Raw genomic sequence first — 24,111 nt, forward strand, 5'->3', positions numbered from 1 at the left:
ATTGAACTCCATAGTATATAGATATGTTTGAAATAGGAAGAAACCCGGACTCCCTAGATCCCTACTCATAAGACTCAAACATGATGGAGGCCTAGCACTGCCGGATTTCAGGCTATACTTCGCTCCATTGTATTGGCCAGGCTCTCAGATTGGAAATACTGTAAAAACACCAAATTGTGGGTTACCTTGGAAACAGAACTTAGTGGTGCCGAACTCTCTACACAGATGTGGATACCGAGGAAATATAGAGCCCTGTCAGTTAACACGTCACACGCTCATCTCTTACGGTATGGGACTCCCTGTGTAGGGCCCAGGGGTGGCCATATAACTCACCTTTGATGCCCTTGACAGGACATAACTATTTTCCGCCTGGTAACATGAATCCCCAAGTTCACTCCTGGCTAGTGATGGACGAACTTCCGACGGGACGTTTCGCGAAAGCGAAATGCGAACGGACCCAAACGTTCGCGAAACCGAACGTTCGCCGCGGGCCCCATTGACTTCAATGGGAGGCGAACTTTGCAAACCTTCATGTCGAATTTGCGGCCACGTGGTAATTATTAGGGGGTAAAACGTAGTCCCACCATCTGGACAATGACATAATACATGTATGAGGTGAATTTGGGATCGATAACTACAAGCATTTTTATTTTATTTGGGAAATTGTTCTAACAATTCAGGACTATGGAGCTAATGAAGGCAATGGAGGAGAGGGAAGGTCAGGGACCAGGGTAGGCAAAGAAGAGGGTGCAGGAGATGATCACCAGCAGCGTGACATACCGGAATGACACATGCACCGTGATAGAGGCATCTGACAGCAGCACCGTAATACAGAGCACTGACAGCAGCACCGTGACATACAGCGCTGACAGCAGCACCGTGACATACAGCGCTGACAGCAGCACCGTGACATACAGCGCTGACAGCAGCACCGTGACATACAGCGCTGACAGCAGCACCGTGACATACAGCGCTGACAGCAGCACCGTGACATACAGCGCTGACAGCAGCACCGTGACATACAGCGCTGACAGCAGCACCGTGACATACAGCACTGACAGCAGCACCGTAAGCAGCCCCAGGAGGAAGTCAGCACAGCACAGGGATGGTGTGATCCCCTCATAATAAGAACCCCCAGGAGGAAGTCAGCACAGCACAGGGATAGTGTGATCCCTTCATAATAAGAACCCCCAGGAGGAAGTCAGCACAGCACAGGGATATCATAAGCAGCCCCAGTAGAAATATGACACCGCTCAACCTCTTCAAAGAGGAGGGTAGGGGCATATAGTACGGTGTGCTTTTTTGGGTCAAGGAAGTGAGCAGACTGTACGTCAGTCCCTATACCGCTGAAGGACTGCTGCAGTATAGGGCAGCGGTCAGCAGTGGTGCACGTCAACCCTATCTATTGTGGACCTATAGCGGTCCTTACAGAACAGCAGACTGTACCGCACTCAAGCCTATGTACCGTAGCACCCTATACCAAGTTACCAGTCCTTATAAGAACTTTTGTGGACCAAGCAGGTTGTGTATTAGTGTTTAGCAGACTGTACGTCAGTCCCTATACCGCTGAAGGACTGCTGCAGTATAGGGCAGCGGTCAGCAGTGGTGCACGTCAACCCTATCTATTGTGGACCGATAGCGGTCCTTACAGAACAGCAGACTGTACCGCACTCAAGCCTATGTACCGTAGCACCCTATACCAAGTTACCAGTCCTTATAAGAACTTTTGTGGACCAAGCAGGTTGTGTATTAGTGTTTAGCAGACTGTACGTCAGTCCCTATACCGCTGAAGGACTGCTGCAGTATAGGGCAGCGGTCAGCAGTGGTGCACGTCAACCCTATCTATTGTGGACCGATAGCGGTCCTTACAGAACAGCAGACTGTACCGCACTCAAGCCTATGTACCGTAGCACCCTATACCAAGTTACCAGTCCTTATAAGAACTTTTGTGGACCAAGCAGGTTGTGTATTAGTGTTTAGCAGACTGTACGTCAGTCCCTATACCGCTGAAGGACTGCTGCAGTATAGGGCAGCGGTCAGCAGTGGTGCACGTCAACCCTATCTATTGTGGACCGATAGCGGTCCTTACAGAACAGCAGACTGTACCGCACTCAAGCCTATGTACCGTAGCACCCTATACCAAGTTACCAGTCCTTATAAGAACTTTTGTGGAACAAGCAGGTTGTGTGTTAGTGATTAGCAGACTGTACGTCAGTCCCTATACCGCTGAAGGACTGCTGCAGTATAGGGCAGCGGTCAGCAGTGGTGCACGTCAACCCTATCTATTGTGGACCGATAGCGGTCCTTACAGAACAGCAGACTGTACCGCACTCAAGCCTATGTACCGTAGCACCCTATACCAAGTTACCAGTCCTTATAAGAACTTTTGTGGACCAAGCAGGTTGTGTATTAGTGTTTAGCAGACTGTACGTCAGTCCCTATACCGCTGAAGGACTGCTGCAGTATAGGGCAGCGGTCAGCAGTGGTGCACGTCAACCCTATCTATTGTGGACCGATAGCGGTCCTTACAGAACAGCAGACTGTACCGCACTCAAGCCTATGTACCGTAGCACCCTATACCAAGTTACCAGTCCTTATAAGAACTTTTGTGGAACAAGCAGGTTGTGTGTTAGTGATTAGCAGACTGTACGTCAGTCCCTATACCGCTGAAGGACTGCTGCAGTATAGGGCAGCGGTCAGCAGTGGTGCACGTCAACCCTATCTATTGTGGACCGATAGCGGTCCTTACAGAACAGCAGACTGTACCGCACTCAAGCCTATGTACCGTAGCACCCTATACCAAGTTACCAGTCCTTATAAGAACTTTTGTGGAACAAGTGAGTTGTGAATGTTTAGCAGACTGCAGCAGAAGGGCAGCAGTCAAGTATAATATCCTTTCTATATTTGGAAGAAAGAATATTATACATGTACAAGCCTATTACTGTACCACTGATACCAGTCCTGAAAAGAACCTTTGTGGAACTAATAATAACAGCAAGTCTTTAAAATTACCCTCACTGCCTGACAACACTGCTTCCTTCCTGTCCCTATACAAATTGGCAAAAAAAGAGAACGATTAGTGGTTACTGGAACAGCTCTTTTGTGGACCTTGATAGTAACAGCTAATGATGATGATGATGATGATGATGATGATGATGATGATGAAAGACTAATCTGGCTGTCCCTGTAGCATACACCGTCCTTTCCCTTTCTCTAAACTAACAAAAGACACTCAGGCTGCTGCAAGAATCAGCAGCACAGCAAACCTATCAACACCTAACACCTATACCAGTCCTGAAAAGAACTTTTGTGTACCAAATAGCTAGTGGTTTATCTCTCCCTACTCCACACAGGAACCTGTCCCTATCGTAACAGAAGAAAGAATGTAAAATGGCCACCGGATCGGGTGTATTTATAGGTTAGGGGGAATGTCCAAGTGTCCATGTGCTGTCATGTCTCAATTGGCTGTCCTGTATCACATGATAAACGTGTCACCAAAGGTTAAAGTTCTTGTATACATTAAACACGTAAGTCCGCCGCGGCGAACGACGGAAAAAGGCGTTCGAACGTGCGGACCGCGAATGTCGGAAATTCGCCGCGAAACGACCGCCGGGCGAAACGTTCGTCCATCACTACTCCTGGCATCTGGGAACTAAAACTCACCTGCATCAGGTTGCCGGCCCCTCTGGTGTTTTACCACTCTCTGCCATAATGTGTGACTCTCCCATTTCATATATGGACCACTGGAAACATCGCCAATTGGTGGCTTTTGTCAATTCACTTCCACAGACCTTACGCTCCCTCACTGAGCTGACACCTTTGGAGGCCGCTTTTTCCGACGTCCATCCAACAGAGAAACACATTTCTTATTTTTACCATGCATTGTTGTCCCTTGCCTCTACCAGAACCCCTACATTTCTACGCAACTGGGAATTGGATCTTCAAAAAAAACTCTCTCCGATCCAAAACTCTACTATTCTCACCTTGGCACACACCTCCTCTGGATCTTCAAAAATGTCAGAGGTGGCATATAAACTCTTGACCAGGTGGCACTACACCCGCGTGATGCTCCATAAAGGTCAGAATATCCGTCGGACCCAATTTTCCAACATGTTGGAAATATTTCCCGACCAACTGGGCCGATCGGACATACTCCGATCATGTGTAGAGAATTTTGATCGGACCAAGTGCCACGCATGCTCAGATCAAATTCCTACATCAAAGCTATTGGCTACTAGCCTGAATATAGTCCTATCGTAACGAAATTACGTCATCACATTCTGAAAGATCAGATTTTTCGCCAACTTTGTCCAACCGTGTGTATGCAACAGTTTCGGACAAGATCCGACGGACAAAATCCGACGGATTTGGTTGTCGAAATCTCCGACCGTGTGTACAGGGGCTAAGTGTCACATGATCTGTCATTACATATACACACCGTTTTGAAAGGTCCCAGAGGCTGCAACACCTAAGCAAGAGGCACCACTAACCAAAACACAGCCATGAAGACCAAGGAACTCTCCAAACAAGTAAGGGACAATGTTGTTGAGAAGTACAAGTCAGGATTAGGTTATAAAAAAATATCCAAATCTTTGATGATCCCGAGGAGCACCATCAAATCTATCATAACCAAATGGAAAGAACATGGCACAACAGCAAACCTGCCATGAGACGGCCGCACACCAAAACTCACAGACCGGGCAAGGAGGGCATTAATCAGAGAGGCAGCACAGAGACCTAAGGTCACCCTGGAGGAGCTGCAGAGTTCCACAGCAGAGACTGGAGTATCTGTACATAGGATGACAATAAGCCGTACGCTCCATAGAGTTGGGCTTTATGGTAGAGTGGCCAGAAGAAAGCCATTACTTTGAGCAAAAAACAAAATGGCGCGTTTTGAGTTTGCGAAAAGGCATGTAGGAGACTCCCAAAATGTATGGAAGAAGGTGCTCTGGTCTGATGAGACTAAAATTTAAAATTTTGGCCAAAGAAAACGCTATGTCTGGCGCAAACCCAACACATCACATCACCCAAAGAACACCATCCAGTGAAACATGGTGGTGGCAGCATCATGCTGTGGGGATGTTTTTCAGCAGTCGGGACTGGGAAACTGGTCAGAGTTGAGGGAAAGATGGATGGTGCTAAATACAGGGATATTCTTGAGAAAAACCTGTACCAATCTGTGTGTGATTTGAGGCTAGGACGGAGATTCACCTTCCAGCAGGACAATGACCCCAAACACACTGCTAAAGCAACACTTGAGTGGTTTAAAGGGAAACATGTAAATGTGTTGGAATGGCCGTGTCAAGGCCCAGACCTCAATCCAATAGAAAATCTGTGGTCAGACTTACAGGTTGCTGTTCACAAGCGCAAACCATCCAACTTGAAGGATCTGGAGCAGTTTTGCAAGGAGGAATGGGCAAAAATCCCAGTGGTAAGATGTGTGAAGCTCATAGAGACTTATCCAAAGAGACTTGGAGCTGTGATAGCCGCAAAAGGTGGCTCTACAAAGTATTGACTTTAGGGGGGTGAATAGTTATGTACATTGACTTTTTCTGTTATTTTGTCCTGTTTGTTGTCTGCTTCACAATAAAAAATAAAATAAAAATAAATCTTCAAAGTTGAGGGCATGTTCTGTAAATTAAATGATGCAAATCCTCAAACAAGCCATGTTAATTCCAGGTTGTGAGGCAACAAAACACGAAAAATGCCAAGGGGCATTGCACCTACGATATTTTTCGAATACTAAAATACTAATAACACAAGCAGTTAATACTTTTAATACAAAATTGCTTTAAAGTTGGGCTTTTACAAGAGACAGCTCGGGTCCAAGAGGGAAAGTGAGAACTCTGTTTCAAGCCCCCCCTAGAAGAACGCGGAAGCTTCGCTTATAAGCTTCAATCTGTTGTCAATATTATTGTAGGTTGGTAACCTACATCCCAGATAGGTATCAACAACCGACAGGATACATAAGATTCTAGCTCAGTGTCAGTTTATTACCCCGGCATAAAGACAGCGGGACCATTGACCTGCAGAAGACCGGGGTTCACCCCCACCTTCCATGCTCACATATATAGGGAACGGCGGCCATGCAATTATACTATATATAAGTTATAGAGAGGTGCAATGTAATTGAGAACATCAGGTTCTATCAGGGGTGATAAGATAACGCAGCTAGGAGATTAGATAAAATTGGTCACCATGCACCCTGGTGACCTTCGTCGCTCTTTGTAGACGAGAGCGCGTTTCATGGACATACCAAGGATGCTGTAATTATCAGGAAAGCCTTATCAGGCCATAGAAACAATACAGCTATAGATAACATTTTCACTTTTTTTTTCTTCCCCTAAGGATTCCCTGTTTATTTCTAGGATTTTTTTCTTTAGATAAATGTGTGAATGTAATGATTTTACCAATATCAATAGAGGTTAACAGCTGAAGCCTCAGACCATTTGGCTGGCCAAAGACCAGACCATTTTTTGCGATTCGGCACTGCGTCACTTTAACTGACAATTGCGCAGTCGTGCGACGTGGCTCCCAAACAAAATTGCCATCCTTTTTTTCCCACAAATAGAGTTTTCTTTTGGTGGTATTTGATCACCTCTGCGGTTTTTATTTTTTGCGCTATAAACAAAAAAAGAGCGACAATAAAAAAAAAAAACGCTTTATTTTTAACTTTTGCTATAATAAATATCCTTAGTTTAGGCCGATACGTATTCTTCTACATATTTTTGGTAAAAAAAATAAATAAATCACAATAAGCGTATATTGATTGGTTTGTGCAAAAGTTATAGCGTGTAGAAAATAGGGGATATATTTATGGCATTTTTATTAAGATTTTTTTTTTACTAGTAATGGCGGTGATCAGCGATATTTATCGTGACTGCGACATTATGGCGGACACGACGGACAATTTTGCCACATTTTTGGGACCATTGGCATTAATGCAGTGTTTACACACACAGTTCCCTGTTCTCCGTGTGCCCAGAGTGATTGCGGGAGCCCGGTGGCGATCGAGACCACGGGCACTCACATCAGCTCGGGGAGCGAGCAGGGGGCGCGTTCCCCCTAGTGGCCGTTTATGCTACCGACGTAGTATAATGGCAATTTGCACAGCCGAGCCATGCTGCCGCAGTACAATTGCGGTGGCTGGTCAGCATGCGGTTAAAGCTGCAAGCTGCACTCCGGCTGAACACACCTTCCCACAAACCATAAGCCCACCCATACACACACAGATTTCTTGCAGGCTGAACAAGAGAAATGTATTTGATCTTACAGATCTCGTAACCAATTGAGTCTCCCCCTGCCGGCTATTGTACTCTGACAGCCAGCACCCTCAGCTGTCAGAATATCCGAACAGTGACAGCATATAATAGGATGCAGGAGCTGCATGGAACGATAATTTTCCTCCTGGTATCCTTGGAAGATGAATGGTGCTACCCGCAGCTCAAATTTAGGCCAATTCAGCAGGAGTCAGACAAAATTCTAGAACGGCCTTAAACTGTTACTAAAGACATACAGTACCTTGAAAAAGTATTCATACCCCTTAAAATTTTCCACATTTTGTCATGTTATAACCAAAAATGTAAATGTATTTTATTGGGATTTTATGTGATGGACCAACACAAAGTGGCACATAATTGTGAAGTGGAAGAAAAATGATTAAAGCGGGAGTCCGCCGGGCCAGCAGCTACAAATACTGCAGCTGCTGACTTTTAAAATAGTGACACTTACCTGTCCAGCGCGCCCGCGATGTGGGCACCCGAAGCCGATCTCTAGATCGTCACTCGGGTGCTGCCGCCGCCATCTTGGGTATGGGAATCAGGAAATGGAGCCTTTCGGCTTCATTTCCCGGTTCCCTACTGCGCATGCGCGAGTCGCGCTGCGCAATAAGGATGGTCCCCGCTGCCTCTGGGATCTGTGTGTTTCCCAGCAGGCAGCGGGGCACTTGCGGAAGGGGGCGGGCACTTGCGGAAAGGGGCGTAATCTACGCCCCTTTCCGCAGAGAGCTATCCCGGAAGTGGGTGCAGTTACCTGGATTATCCAGGTAACTGCACCCCCCTCCCCCCCTAAAAAAGGTGCCAATTGTGGCGCCGGAGGGGGGGAGGATTCCGATGAGCGGAAGGTCCATTTTAGGGTGGCCCTCCGCTTTAAATGTTTTTCCAAATGTTTAACAAATAAATATGTGAAAAGTGTGGGGTACATTTGTATAGTGCCCCCCGGAGTCAATACTTTGCAGAACCACCTTTCACTGCAAGTCTTTTTGGGGATATTTTTGCCCATTCTTCTTTACAAAATAGCTCAAGCTCTGTCAGATTGGATGGGGAGCGTCTGTGAACGGCAATTTTTAAGTCTTGCCACAGATTCCCGATTGGATTTAGGTCTGGACTTTCACTGGCACATTCTAACACATGAATATGCTTTGATCTACACCATTCCATTGTAGCTCTGGCTGTATGTTTAGGGTCGTTGTCCTGCTGGAATGTGAACCTCCGCCCCAGTCTCAAGTCTTTTGCAAACTATAACAAGTTTTCTTCTAAGATTGCCCTGTATTTGGCTCCATCCATCTTCCCATCAACTCTGACCAGCTTCCCTGTTCCTGCGGAAGAAAAGCATCCCCACAACATGAGGCTGCCACCACCATGTTTCACGATGGGGATGGTGGTGTGTTCTGGGTGATGTGCAGTGTAAGTTTTCTGCCACACATAGCGTTTTGCTTTAAGGCCAAAAAGTTACATTTTGGTCTCATCTGACCAGAGCACCTTCTTCCGCATGTTTCCTGTGTCCCCCCCATGGCTTCTCGCAAACTGCAAACGGGACTTCTTATGGTTTTCTTTCAACAATGGCTTTCTTCTTGCCACTCTTCCATAAAGGACAGATTTGTGGAGAGCACAACTAATAGTTGTCCTGTGGACAGATTCTCCCACCTGAGCTGTGGATCTCTGCAGCTCCTCCAGAGTTACCATGGGCCTCTTGACTGCTTCTCTGATTTTTTTTTTTTTTTTTTTTTTAAACCTAACCCTGCTTTAAAACTTCTCCACAACTTTATCCCTGACCTGTCTCTAACAAACCTGAGGGCTTCACAGAACAGCTGTATTTATACTGAGATTAAATTACACATGGGTGACTTCTGAAGGCAATTGGCCCATTAGATTTTAGTTAGGAGTTTCAGAGTAAAGGGGGTCTGAATACAAATGCGTGCCATGCTTTTCAGATATTTGTAGAAACATTTGAAAACCATTTATCATTTTCCTTCCACTTCACAGCTATGTGCCACTTTGTGTTGCTCTTACACATACAATCCCAATAAAATACATTTACGTTTTTGGTTGTAACATGACAAAATGTGGAAAATTTCAAGGGTGTGAATACTTTTTCAAGGCACTGTAATGGTTTCTAGCTTAATGCATTGGCAGCATTAAAGTGATACTAAACCCAGGTTCAAAAATAAATTTCATTATGCATTTTTAAGTCCCTTCTATTGCGGTCATCAGTGTTAATTTTGATGTCAAATTTCAATTTAGATTTAGTCAGTCTTTTGACTAAAATGCCATCTCAGTTTTCGCCGTATTTTAGTTATCTGAATTGTTTTAGTTTTAGACATATTTTAGTCAACTAAAATCTAATGGGTTTAAATAAAATGTAATGCATTATTTAAGAATTTCTCTAGAATTTCCAAACTCCTTGTATACTCCTGGAGTGAAAATAAAAAAATCTAATTGTGTTATTATTTATGGTATAAAGATTTAAACAAATTACACGCTCTGGATGGTGGTCCGAGGAGGCCTGTAATGCACACAGTCATCTGCACGGTCTGAGGAGACCTGTAATGCACAGTGCTCTGGACGGTTTGAGAAAGCCTGCCTGTAATGCACACAGTGGTCTGAAAAGGCCTATAATGCCAACAGTGCTCTGGACAGTGGTCTGAGGAGGCCTGTAGTGCACAGTACTCTGGACAGGATGAGAAGTCCTGTAATGCACACAGTGCTCTGGACGGCTTGAGGAGGACTGTAATGTACACAGTGCTCTGGATGGTCATCTGAGGAGGCCTGTAATGCACAGTGCTCTGGGCAGTTGTCTAAGGAGGCCTGTAATACACACAGTGCTCTGGATGGTCTGAGGAGGACTTTAATGCACAGTGCTCTGGACGGTGGGCTAAGGAGGCCTGTAACGCACATGCCTCTGGAAAGTGACCTGAGGAGGCCTGTAACGCGCACAGTGCTCTGGATGGTGGTCTAAGTAAGCCTCTAATGCACACAGTGCTCTGGACGGTTTGAGGAGGCCTGTAATGCACACAGTGCTCTGGACAGTCTGAGAAGGCCTGTAATGCACACCTTGCTCTAGACTGTTGTCTGGGAAGGCCTGTAATGCACACAGTGCTCTGGACGGTTGTCTGGGGAGGCCTGTAATGCACACAGTGCTCTGGATGGTCGTCTGAGGAGGCATGTAATGCACACAGTGCTCTGGACAGTCGTCTGAGGAGGCCTGTAATGCACACAGTGCTCTGGACAGTCGTCTGAGGAGGCCTGTAATGCACACAGTGCTCTGGACAGTCGTCTGAGGAGGCCTATAATGCAAAGTGCTCTGAACAACCGTCTGAGGAGGCCTGCAATTCTGCACAGTTCTAAGCACGCCACACCACTAAGCACGCTACGGTCGCTACCTTGCTTTCTGGGAAGGGAAACGCTCACAGGACGGAGATCCGAGGAAACCGGAAGATCACATCGGTAAACATTCCTCCCTCACATTTTCATTCTACTTTCATTCATCCTCCTCCATATCTCCACATTCCTTTTTTTTCAGCTGTGATCTGATTTCCTGTTAGAGGATGGCTACATTTGTTCTCTATGGTCGCACTGTATGTAGGTGTCAGGGTTGGCTTAGCCCTTCCTTCTCTGGGCTGGCTGCTCAGCTGTTGGCTAATTGCCAGCTCTCATCTCTCTCCACAGTTACCAGCTCTGTCTAGGAATTTGATCTGAGCATGCGTGGCACTTTGTCCGATCGGAATTCTCTACAAACGATCGGACAAAGTCCGATCGGATCATGTTGTTGGAAAATTTTATAGCCCAGCTCTAAAACTTTGTCGGTCGGATATTCTAGATTCCCCGAGAGGTTCTCCCCCCAGTGTATAGATTGCATTCATATTTTTGCCACCCCAATGCATTATTTTACATTTTTCTACAATAAACCTCATTTGCCATGTAGTTGCCCACCACATAATTTGTTCAGATCTTCTTGAAAGTTTTCAACATCCTGTGGAGAAGTTATTCCCCTGCTTAGCTTAGTATCATCCGCAAATACAGAGATTGAACTGTTTACCCCATCGTCCAGGTCGTTTATGGACAAATTAAATCGGATTGGTCCCAGTACAGAAACCTGGGGGACCCCTCTACCCACCCCTGACCATTCCGAGTACTCCCCATTTAATACCACCCTCTGAACTCAGAGGGTGGTAGCCAGTAGTCTTGTAGCCTTGTAGCCAGTTTTCAATCCATGTACTCACCCTATGGTCCATGCCAAGGACCTTATTCTGTACAGTAAACATTTATGGGGAACTGTGTCAAATGCTTTTGCAAAATCCAGACAAACCATGTCTATGGGCCTTCCTTTATCTAGATGGCAACTCACCTCCTCATTGAAGGTTAATAGATTGGCATTGGCTTCATGAATCCATGCTGATTACTGCTAATGATACTGTTATTATTAAAATCTTGTATATTGTCCCTTATCATCCCCTCCAAGAGCTTGCATACTATTGATGTTAGGCTAACTGGTCTGTAATTCCCAGGGATGTATTTTGGGCCCTTTTTAAATATTGGTGCTACATTGGCTTTTCTCCAATCAGCTGGTACCATTCCAGTCAGTAGACTCAGTAAAAATTAGGAACAATGGTCTGGCAATTACTTAACTGTGTTCACGAAATACCCTCGGGTGCAAGCCATCTGGTCCTGGTGATTTATTACGTTTCCCAAGTCTGATTTTAATTCTGCTTTGTTAACCATGGGAGGTGCTTCCTGTGATGTGTCATGAGGATAAACACTCACTACAGTTGTGGTTACTGAAGCCCCCCCAATTCCCTTGTGAAGACTGAGGAGAAGAATAAATTCAATACCTTCACCATCTCCCCATCCTTTGTAACCAGATGTCCTTCCTCAATCTTTATGGGGCCAATATGGTCTGTCCTCCCTTTTTTACTGCTTACATACTTAAAGAATTTTTGGGGATTTTTTTTGCTTTTCTCTGCTATGCTATGTGCTTTTCGTGTTCTATCTTAGCCGTCCTTATTGCACCCTTACATATCTTGTTGCATTCTTTATAAAGTCTGAATGCTGATGATTATCCCTCAGCCTTGTATTTTTTTGAAGAAGGCCTTCTCCTTTGCCTTTATATGCATTTTTACATTGGAGTTAAGCCATCCAGGACTTTTGCTCATTCTTTTAAAATTTATTACCCAATGGGATGCATTGGCTAATGCCCTTATTTAATATTCTCTTAAAGTGAACCTATCTCTCCTCTGTGTTCTTTGTTCCCACGATTTTATCTCAATTTATGCCTTTTTAGCAAGGTTCATAGTTTAGGGAAGTTGGCTCTTTTGAAATTCAGTGTCTTTGTATTCCCCTTATATTTTCTATTTGTGTGATTTATACTGAAGCCAATTGACCTGTGATTGTTGTTTCCTAAATTTCCCCGTATTTCCACATCCGTGAGCAGGTTTGTATTGTTGGTAATCAGAAGATCCAGTAACACTTTTTTTTCTAGTTGGTGCGTCTACCATCTGACCCATGAAATTGTCCTGCAAGACATTTAGGAACTGGCGAGCCTTAGACTAATGTGTGGTTCCCTCCACCCAGTCTATGTCTGGAGAATTAAAATCCCCCATTATAATAACAATTCCCATCCTTGCTGCTACTTCAAATTGTGATAGAAGGCCAATCTCTCCTCCTCCCGCAGGTTAGGGGCCTATAGATTACTCCGAGTAATATTTTCCCCTTAGCTTCATCCCTTTGGAGCTCTACCCATAAGGATTCCACCTCCCCCCTAGTTCCCTTAGTAATGTTGTCTCTCTCATTCACTTGTACATTATTCTTGATATACAAGCATATCCCTCCCCCTTTTTTACCCTCTCTATCCCTGCGATAAAGGGAATACCCTTGAATGGTTGCCAGCCAATCATGAGAGCTGCTGAACCAGGTCTCTGAAATTCCCACAAAATCAAAATCCTCCTCGTACAACAGTATCTCTAGTTCACCCATCTTGTCCGCCAGGCTCCTGGCATTCTGGCATTGGTGAACATACCACATAGTTTAGACCAGTCGCATACTATCCTCTTATTGGGTGTTCTGAGATTGCAATTAGGACTTGTTACTATACTTACCTCACGTTTATGTGCTTTAGTCAACCTACCACTAATGCCCCCCAATACTACCCTCTGGATTATGTTCTGCACTGTCTAGCTCTACCTCTGGACCCTCCCCCCCCCCCGGGCCCTCCCCCCCGTCACCTAGTTTAAAAACCCCTCTAACTTTTTGACCATCTTTACTCTCAGCTGATCTGCACCCTCCTCATTTAGGTGCAGTCCCAGCGTGGTTTCTTTGTTTCTTTAGGTGTTCTTTACACTTTACAACACACAGCTCTTAATTGTAGTTTATTTGTTTTTTGGTCATTGATTTGCATGGGTTTGGAACCCTATATTTTCTTGACTTGTACACCTATGGCTGGACTGCCTGTTTTTACCCCCCCCCGAACTGTAAGTGTAAACCAAAGCCTTAGTGCAGCAATGATGGCAAGAATCCAGCCTGACACTGATGTGTGATAATCACCAATCACAATCAAATGACTGTCAGGCAATTTATAACAATAAGGTAGGATAGCTTCCCTAGAAGCACATACTTTTCCTTTAACTCAGACATCGGAAATGAGAACCTAATTGCCGGAAAGCATGTGATAACTGGGGCACGAATATTGGCGTCTTTATACACATTTCTTATTAAAGCGTTGATAGAACGGTATTACGCGCCTCACTAGGTCCCAGCGGAGCGCAGAACAGAATTAATCCTTCAGTAAAACAGTCACCGGCCAATTATAGGGACGGCGAGCCGCAATCAGGACGGCACTCACCTGAAGGCCTCGTTCATGGTTTGGTAGTTGAAGTGCTCGGGAGCTAATCCTATCAGCACTGCGTTGGGACTGTCGCTGGCGATTCCTGGGAGCACAAAACGGAGAGGTCACTAGGAGAAGACTCGGCAGTAATTGAATTGTACATTCAGCCTATCAGTTAGTCATGCTTCAGTACAAAGCCCAAGGTGCAAATTCTCATCAATGCAAAAAAAAAAAAACCTTTAATTCTCCGACCGGTATTAAAATAGTCTTTATAGGAGATGCACCTTTCCTCTGTTCTCTCTACAACAGGCTTCTCATTATCTTCTTCACCGGGATGGTTATGGGTCCGCACCCCCAATGTATCTAATGGTGTCACCATTTACAATAAAAAATACCTGGATAGTATTTTTTATATTGATTTTATTGTTATACTCTACTATATCATCCCTCATATTATAATATTCTATATTATACCTCATATTATATTGAATATATATATATACATACATACATACATACATACACACACATATATATATATATATATATATATATATATATATATATATATATATATATATATATATATATATATATATATATATATATATATCACACATACATATTTTTTTTTTATTTTTTTTTTTATTTATTTTTTTACAATATACCTAATATTATATCATATTTTATTATACCACATAATATATTACGAGGTATAATACTGTATAATATATTATACATTATACCTCATATTATACATTATATTATAACTCATATTAGATTATATTATACCTCATATTAAATTACATTATAATATACCTCGTATTAGATTACACTATATTATATTAGACTATACCTTGTATAAAAAAAAAAAAAAAAAAAAACACCACATTACCCTCGGGGTGATCTATGTACATTAAAAGGATTTTAACAAACTTGGTCCTCTTTAAGTTCTCTTTAGGTTCCAAGAGTCTCCAACCCATGAACCTGGTCACGTTCTTCTAGCATCCACTTGACCATGCAGCCCACCTCTGGCTGGGGAATCCATACATACTATATACCTACATACATACATACATACACCAAAAAAACTTTTATTTAACAATAAAAAGTATTATATTTACAGAGTATATGGAGCTTCATGCTCAACGCAAATATCCAACAGAACCCCTCGCAACCGGTTACACGCCTCTAGATGGACCAAAGTGATGTCATTGAATTTTGAAGACACTTACACATTTTGAAGGTACTCGCTCATCATCATCATCATCATTTTTTGCTCTGATGAAGAGGGGGAACCCTCGAAACACGCAAGCGTCTGCAGAATTCCAGTACATCACTTCAGTCTAGTGTAACTGATTCTGTTGGATATTTGCATTGAGTTTGAAGCTCCATATACTCTGTGAATATAATTTTTTTTATCATTAAATAAAAGGTGTCTTGCTTAATGCGCAAATCCAGTGCCGCCTCTGTTTGGCCTAATAGCGTATCTGGCTGACTTTATACACCTTGTGGCTACCAGGCCATGCTGGGACCTGTAGTTCCATTAACACCCAGAGATCTCTTGGAAGCATAATATTCCAATAAAAAGGTCCAATACCTTTAAAGTCGGGCAGAGCACTATCATGCACCAACAGCATGGGCCGGACTCCTTTCTGTTCCACCAAGTTCCGGGCTGCAGTCAGTGAAGTAAAGATCTCATCCTCGCTGATATCGAATTGCAGCTTCCTCAGCCTCTCCAGAAGGGTCCTCTTATTCTCCTTGGTGGTATTGGTCACAAAGCGTATGGCGAGAGGAGCGCTACGTAACCTAAAGCAAGAAAGAGCTGGGTGAGCTGAGAAATGTTTTTTTTTTTTAGGAAGTAGATATTTCTACACTTAGCCCCACTCACAATGAGCATGGATATTGTTTTCTGCTAACTTGTAGTACAAAAGCAGAATTGTGAATTTTTGGCCCTATAGACTTTTAATTGGCATTTCCCAAAAAAAATAAAAGTTTTTCAAGAACTACCCTTAAAATTCACAATTTTGCCCCATAGAAGCTCAAGTGCATTTTGTGTTGTGTCTAAGTCTAACTAACTGATTGTTGGCTTTCAGGTGGAAGTGATCTGGTGGTTGTATAGCCATCTGAATGCTTCCACTGACCCCCAAAGTTTCAAAGGTTTCCATGATTAAATTGATACTAAAGTCTCTTTTATTTTTATTTTTTTTAAATGACTAACATGTTAATCGTGCCTGCCCTGTGCAGTGGATTTTCACAGAGCATTCCAGATCCTCCTCTTCTCAAGTCCCTCTTTGGCACCCCTGGCCCCTCCCTCCTGCCAAGTGTCCCCACAGCAAGCAGCTTGTTATGGGGGCACCTGAGCCCAAACTCCGTGGGTCCATTCAGACACTGAGCCATGCCCCTTCTCTCTCCTCATTGGCTCACTGACTTTAATTGACAGCAGTGGGAGCCAATGGCATCCACTTGTGTGTCTCGGCCAATGAGGAGGAAGAGTCCCAGATGGCCGAGTCTCTTGTGCAACATCGCTGGATTGAGATGGGGCCCAGATAAGTATCAGAGGGGCCGATGGGGGGCTGCTGCACACAGAAGGCTTTTTATCTTAACGCATAGAATGCATTAAAGTGGTTGTAAACCCTTACCAACCACTTTGACCTACAGGTAAGCCTAGATTAAGGCTTACCTGTAGGTCAAAGAAATATCTCCTAAACCTACACGGTTTAGGAGTTATTTACAAAAAGACAGACACCGCTGTCTACGGCGCACTGGACATACCGCTGCTAACGGCGATATGCCGTTAGTGGCGGCTCCCGTGCGCATGTGCAGGAGTGACGTCATCACTGCTCTGGCGCTGCGAGCGGCCAGAGCAGCGATACCCGGAGGAAGATGGACGCTCCGTGCTACAGGGGACAGCGGTGACTTCGCTGGCTCCTGTGTCAGGTAAGTGACACATAATGGGCTACTATGCGATGCATAGTAGTCCATTATGCTTTACCTTTGCAGGGAATGAAAGAGGAAGTAAAACCCATCAGGGTTTACTTCCTCTTTAAGATAAATAACGCCTTCTGCCTTTAGAACCACTTAAAGCCCTCTCTGGGCAAAACTCATTGAGGCAGGTGGATGGCAGGTGGGACGCCATGTTTTTCAAGCGTTGTTCAAGCATTCCCCTTAAAATGCACAATTCTGCCCCAAAGAAGCTCATCTACTTTTTGGAGATTTATGTGTGACAGCCGACAGCAGGGGGTTGCAACCAAGTCTAAGAAACTGGCTGTTGGCTTTCAGGAGGAAGCAATCTGGTGGTTGTACAGCCATCTGAACACCTCCACTGACCCCCAAAACCACTGCCCCCCCCCCCCCAATGTCCCATAGGTTTCCATGATTAAGTCCTCTCTGGGTTTTAAGAAACTCACCTTTTGAGAGCTTCCTGGGCTCCAGGGATTGCGGTGTCCTCAATTTGCAGAGTGCCGCTAAGATCCACCAGAATGGCTTTTATAGCCCGCCGAGCCGCCATCCCGAAGTGATCTAGTGCAACAACAGATTATACTATAAGCTTAACATGCAGCATTGGAACATTTCCATTACAGCTGAACTCCAGGCAAATATAGAAGACACTAACAAATGTTAATTATAAAAAGGGGGGAATTGGGGGAATTTGGGACTTTGAATGAAGCCATGGTTGTGTATGGTCATGTGCCTTCATCCCTATCATTAAGAGGAAAAGGATTCCTTTTCCTTGATTTTTCAACAGGCTATTAATTTTCATATATTATTTTGGCTGGAGTTTTTCTTTAAAAACTGTCTTTTAGTAGATGTTATACAGTAGACACTTTTGATCCAAACTTTCTAAACTAAGGGCTAGTTTACTGTCCTTCAGACTTCATGGGGGACGACGTCAGTGAAAAAAAAAAAACAGTGCCCCATCGTTGGCGTCACTGGGAGGAGTTGTGCCCCATCGTTGGCGTCACTGGGAGGAGTTGTGCCCCATCGTTGGCGTCACTGGGAGGAGTTGTGCCCCATCGTTGGCGTCACTGGGAGGAGTTGTGCCCCATCGCTGTCACTGGGAGGAACTGTGCCCCATCGCTGTCACTGGGAGGAACTGTGCCCCATCGCTGTCACTGGGAGGAACTGTGCCCCATCGCTGTCACTGGGAGGAACTGTGCCCCATCGCTGTCACTGGGAGGAACTGTGCCCCATCGCTGTCACTGGGAGGAACTGTGCCCCATCGCTGTCACTGGGAGGAACTGTGCCCCATCGCTGTCACTGGGAGGAACTGTGCCCCATCGCTGTCACTGGGAGGAACTGTGCCCCATCGCTGTCACTGGGAGGAACTGTGCCCCATCGCTGTCACTGGGAGGAACTGTGCCCCATCGCTGTCACTGGGAGGAACTGTGCCCCATCGCTGTCACTGGGAGGAACTGTGCCCCATCGCTGTCACTAGGAGGAATTGTGCCCCATCGCTGTCACTAGGAGGAATTGTGCCCCATCGCTGTCACTAGGAGGAATTGTGTCCCATCGCTGTCACTAGGAGGAATTGTGTCCCATCGTTGGTGTTCACTGCTGAAATACAGCATCATCATATAACTGGTGTTACGGTGACCAGGGACACTGACTGGTGACGGTATGTAAGGAAAAAATATATTTTTTTTCCTTTAAATTTTGTAAAGGAAAAAAAAAAAGGAAAAAAATTGAAAGAAAAAAATAAATATTTTTTTTTCCTTACATACTGTCACCAGTCAGTGTCCCTTGTCACCATAACACCAGTTATATGGATGCTCTATTGCACTGGTGACAGTATGTAAAAAATAAATAAATTGAAAACATTTTATTTTTTTTCTTCATTTTCAAAAAAAAGTGACAAAAAATTACAACTTCAAAAAAGTGCCATGCCTCTTACTAAATACCTTGGAATGTCACTTTCCAAAAAGGTCATTTGGGGGTATTTGCACTGTTCTGGCAATTTCTGGCCTCAAGAAATGAGATAGAGCGTCAGTACATCAGGATTGATCGATTTTCAGATATACATACCATAGTTTGTGGACTCTATACCTTTCCTACAGACTAAATAGCAAACATTGATTTAGGTTATTTTCGCCAAAGAAATGTAACAGAATACATTTTGTCCAAAATTTATGAAGATAGTTTCTTTTTCAATTTTTTTAGGCCTTTTTTTGTTTATTTAGCAAAAAAAAAAAAACAACAACAACAACAACTCAGTGATGATTAAATACTACCAAAAGAAATGATAGAAATTTCATATGGGTACAGTGCTGCATGACCGCGCAATTGTCAAAGTGCGACAGCGTTGAAAGCTGGACATTGGCCTGGGCAGGAAGGGGGTAAAAGTGCCCGGTATTGAAACGCTTAAAGGCAACATACAGTGCCTTGAAAAAGTATTCATACCCCTCAAAATTTTCCAGATTTTTTTCATGTTGCAACCAAAAAAAAAACGTAAATGTATTTTATTGGGATTTTATGTGATAAACCAACACAAAGTGGCACATAATTGTGAAATGGAAGGAAAAATGATAAATGGTTTTTAATTTTTTTACAAATAATTAGGTTTAAAGTGTGGGGTACACTTGTATTCAGCCCTCCTGAGTCAATACTTTGTAGAACCTCCTTTCACTGCAATTACAGCTGTAAATCTTTTTGGGGATGTCTCTACCAGTTTTGCACATCTAGAGAGGGACATTTTTGCTCATTCTTCTTCGCAAAATATCCCAAGCTCTGTCAGATTGGATGGAGAGCGTCTGTGAACAGCAATTTTCAGGTCTTGCAACAGATTATCAATTGGATTTAGGTCTGGACTTTGACTGGCCCATTCTAACACATTAATATGCTTTAATCTAAACCATTCCATTGTAGCTCTGGCTGTATGTTGAGGGTTGTTGTATTGTTGGAAGGTGAACCTCCACCCCGGTCTCAAGTCTTTTGCAGATTCTAACAGGTTTTCTTCTAAGATTGTCCTGTATTTGGCTCCATCCATCTTCCCATCAACTCTGACCAGCTTCTCTGTCCCTGCTGAAGAAAAGCATCCCTACAACATGATGCTGCCACCACCATGTTTCACAGTGGGGATGGTGTGTTCAGACTGATGTGCAGTGTTAGTTTTCCCACACATATACCGTTTTGCTTTTAGGCCAAAAAGTAAAACTTTGGTCTCACGTGACCAGAGCACCTTCTTCCACATGTTTCCTGTGTCCCCCACATGGCTTCTCGCAAACTACAAAACGGGACTTCTTATGACTTTCTTTCAACAATGACTTTCTTCTTGCCACTCTTCTATAAAGGTCAGATTTGTGGAGAGCACGACTAATAGTTGTCCTGTGGACAGATTCTGGGGGGCTGAATACAAATGCATGCCACACTTTTCAGATATGTATTTGTAATTATTTTCCTTCCACGTCACAATTTTTTTTGTTTATAGCGCAAAAAATAAATGGTCAATTGTCAGTTAAAGCGACGCAGTGCCGAATCGCAAACAATGGCCTGGTCATTCAGCAGCCAAGTTTTCCAGGGCTGAAGTTAAGGTTAAACTGCTTCTCGCCCAACTTCATTGAGTGGCCATGTGTCCTGTTCATCCAACCCAGCCTTTCTCAACCTTTTCAACACAGAGGAACCCTTGAAATAGTTCTCCAGTCTCAGGGAACCCCTGCTAAAAATTTGAAATCTACAACTCCTGATACATTAGAGTGATGGTCAGTGGGAAGAATAGTCCTTACACTTGTGGTCATTGGGAAGAATGATCTCCTTACAGATAGCTAAAAAGATCAAAGGTGTCGGTGAGAACTTATCTGAGAGGCAGAAATTGCCCAATGCTGAAGGAACCCCTAGCAACCTCTGGAGCAACCCTGGTTGAGAATCACTGATCTAAGATTACCCTGCCCACAAGGTGACAACACCGTGGTGCAATTGCACTGCAGAACTAACAGCTTTGTCACCCCGTTAAGGAAAATAGAAAAATAATGTATCTACTGGAGGGATCAACAGGTAAAAAAACCTTATTGTGTAGTGGGACAGACTGCGTCCTTGTTGTCCTTACGTCGGTGGAGGGGGGGGGGGGCCCTCACACACACACACACACACACACACACACACACTTCAATCTGCTACAACTTGGGGGCAGACTGCTCAGGACGCACAACCGGATCTGGCTTTCATAAATAGGAAGGGTGACATTCTGCACAATAGCAGAAAAGATTTCCTTGTCTCTGCTTTGTGGTCTTAAGGTCCCCTTACCCAAAACTTTGTCCAACTTTGCAGAACATTTCTATAAATGGCCATGGACAGATTCCGCCCCCTGCGGTAACACAGACAGTCTGACTTGCGGCAGGTGATAAGCACCTCGCACCTCTCCTATGCCAGCACACTGGGTCATACGAAATCAGATTAGTTATCAGTGGTGATTAGAGCGGCTGGGATATCCGACTCCATTCCAGTCTGCAGGCGTAACCTCATGTGTGCCAGATTTTACCCATTCCGTGACCACACTGACCATCAACAGGGTTAAAGCTAGGCCGCGTCCGAGGCTTGAAGTGGTTGTAAACCCTCCATAGACCCAGTGAAGTGACTGCCCTCAGGTGATACATAGAGGTGAAACAAATCCTCCTACATAAGTTGTACCCGTTTATCTACAGCTGTCTTTCCCCTAGAACCATTCAAAGTGCAGAAAGTACATGGGATTTCTCAGCTCTGAAAAGCAGGGGGTGGAGAGCCAAGGTTACATCAGTGAGGAGAACTCTGACAGTTGATTGGATGGAAGGGACACACCCCCTTTTATACGGCTGAGGCTGTCAACTGGAGATCCCTCCCCTGTCACCATTTTTCTCTTGGCATCAGGAAAACCTGTCAGAAGTGATTCATGCTGATAGCAGAGGAATGAAGCAGACAGAAATGACACACTATATAGAGGGATATGCTTTGTTTATATTGCATGCCTGATGTTTACAACCACTTTAACCACTAGAGACCCGTGCTATAGCCAAATGACGGCTACAGCGCGGACCTCCTTTGCCGGGACTACGTCTATTGACGTCGTCCTGTGCACAAGCGGCCTGCGCGCCCCCTGAGGGGCGCGCGCCGCGTGCTCTGTGCTCTGTGATCGGCGAGTCTATGAGACTCGCCTGATCACTGATCCGAGCAAGGGGTCGATCCCAACCCCTTATCACATGATCAGCTGTCAGCCAATGACAGCTGATCATGTGATACAACAGAGCTGGTAAACGGCTATTATTCCTCCTCGCGCTGACAGCGCGAGGAGAAAAAAAAAAGAGCCGATCACCGGCGGCCGACTGATGTCCCGATCATGGCCAGCCCTGCCAGTGCCCATCTGCCCCCTGCCAGTGCCACCTCATTAAAAAATAAGTGCCTCCCGTCAGTGCCACCCAGCAGTGCCCACAGTGCCACCCAGCAGTGCCCACAATCTGCCTCAACAAAGGTGCTGCACCCCAGTGCCACATATCCGTGCCCATCAGTGTCATCTACCAGTGCCCATCAGTGCCCAGCAGTGCCGCCCATCAGTGCCACCTATCAGTGCCCATCAGTCCCATCTATCAGTGGTACCTATCAGTGCCCCTTAGTGCCACCCATCCGTGCCACCCATCCGTGCCCATCTTTGCCCATCAGTGCAGCCTTATCTGTGCCCATCAGTACTGCCTTATCGGTGCCACCTTATCTGTGCCTATTAGTGCCGCCTTAACTATGCCTATCAGTGCCCACCAGTGCAGCCTATCAGTGCCGCCTCATCAGCGCACTTCAATGAAGGAGAAAAATGACCTGTTTGCAAAATTTTATAACAAACTTTTAAACATGATTTTTTTTTTTGCATCTTTTTTTGTTTGTTTAGAAAAAAATAAAACTCCGAGCTGTAATTAAATACCACCAAAAGAAAGCTCTATTTGTGGGAAAAAAATGATAAAAATTTCATTTGGGTACAGTGTTGTATGCCCGCGCAATTGTCATTCAAAGTGCATCAGCGCTGAAAGCTGAAAATTGGTCTGGGCAGGAGGGGGGTTTAAGTGCCCAGTAAGCAAGTGGTTAAAGCGGAGCTCCACAAACCAAAAAAACCCTCAAAAGTCAGCAGCTACAAATACTGCAGCTGCTGACTTTTAAATAATCTTTTAAATAATCGGGCACTTACCTGTCCCAGGGTCCAGCGATACGGAGGATCAAAGCCCTGCTCATCTCCCCCTCCGCTCAGTGGCACTGGCATTGTAACAGTGAGCGCCCGGCTGTGGCTCCACAGCCAGGCACCCACTGCGCATGCGCAAGCCACGCCATGACTGGCCGCGCAATCATCTGGGTCCTGTCACATGTCCCAGATGGTTGCCTAGAGGGAGTGGGGGAGAGCTGATCTCCCTTCCTGCTCCGAGGGAAGTGACGTCAGGAGCTCAGGCGCTGAAGAAGGCAGATTACGAGTGACCCCCCTAGCAACAGGCAAAAAAAAAAAAAAAAAAAAAAAAGATTCTCCAAATGTTTTTTTTTTTTCATGCACATTAATGAATTTTTTTTTTTGGGTGGAGCTCCACTTTAAATCTGACCTTCAGTCTTTCACAGTTGCACCTGCTCCACTCCTGTACTCAAAAGGCTTACTCCGATTTTACTGCACACTGTGGGCGTCTCATAGTGTGCAATAGAAGTTGCAGCAAGTCACTCAGAGCCTTATGCATCTCAGCAACATACTGCTGGGTCCAGCTGCTGAAAAAGCTTGGTAAATACCCCATGAAAAAAGCGTTAAACTCAATTCACAGAAGAAAATAAATAATGGGCATTTGATAGTCAAGAAACCGGCAGCCGCCAGCATCCATGACAACCAGTAAGCAATGCGGTTGTTAAGGAGCGGGTGGCCGCCACGTCCTTATTAACAGATGAGCCATCAGCTGTCAGCGGGTTTCCCTGCTGACAGCTGAATGTAAGAATTGCATTCAATTAAAAATTAAGGAAAAAACTGTGTAACCCCCTAATCCATACCAGGTCCTTCTGGTCTGTTACAGATTTTGAGGGGAAAGCCCCACG

The 24,111-nt window shown here is 44.7% G+C and overlaps 1 protein-coding gene across 2 annotated transcripts in view; it reads right to left on the reverse strand.

Annotated features, from left to right (window-relative positions):
- HDHD2 (haloacid dehalogenase like hydrolase domain containing 2) overlaps positions 1-24,111 on the reverse strand; it is a 65,726-nt gene that overhangs the window by 32,919 nt on the left and 8,696 nt on the right. For both annotated transcript variants that reach the window (XM_077463028.1, XM_077463029.1), the window contains 3 exons: positions 17,508-17,619; positions 15,698-15,906; positions 14,116-14,200 (listed from right to left, as the gene is read on the reverse strand). In XM_077463028.1, the coding sequence (XP_077319154.1) occupies positions 14,116-14,200; positions 15,698-15,906; positions 17,508-17,619 (406 nt within the window). The remainder of the gene's footprint in view (positions 1-14,115; positions 14,201-15,697; positions 15,907-17,507; positions 17,620-24,111) is intronic.

Source organism: Lithobates pipiens, unplaced genomic scaffold, assembly GCF_037356315.1.
Source record: "Lithobates pipiens isolate NorthernLeopardFrog02 unplaced genomic scaffold, aLitPip1_a1.2 Scaffold_3, whole genome shotgun sequence".
Taxonomy (NCBI): Eukaryota; Metazoa; Chordata; class Amphibia; order Anura; family Ranidae; genus Lithobates; species Lithobates pipiens.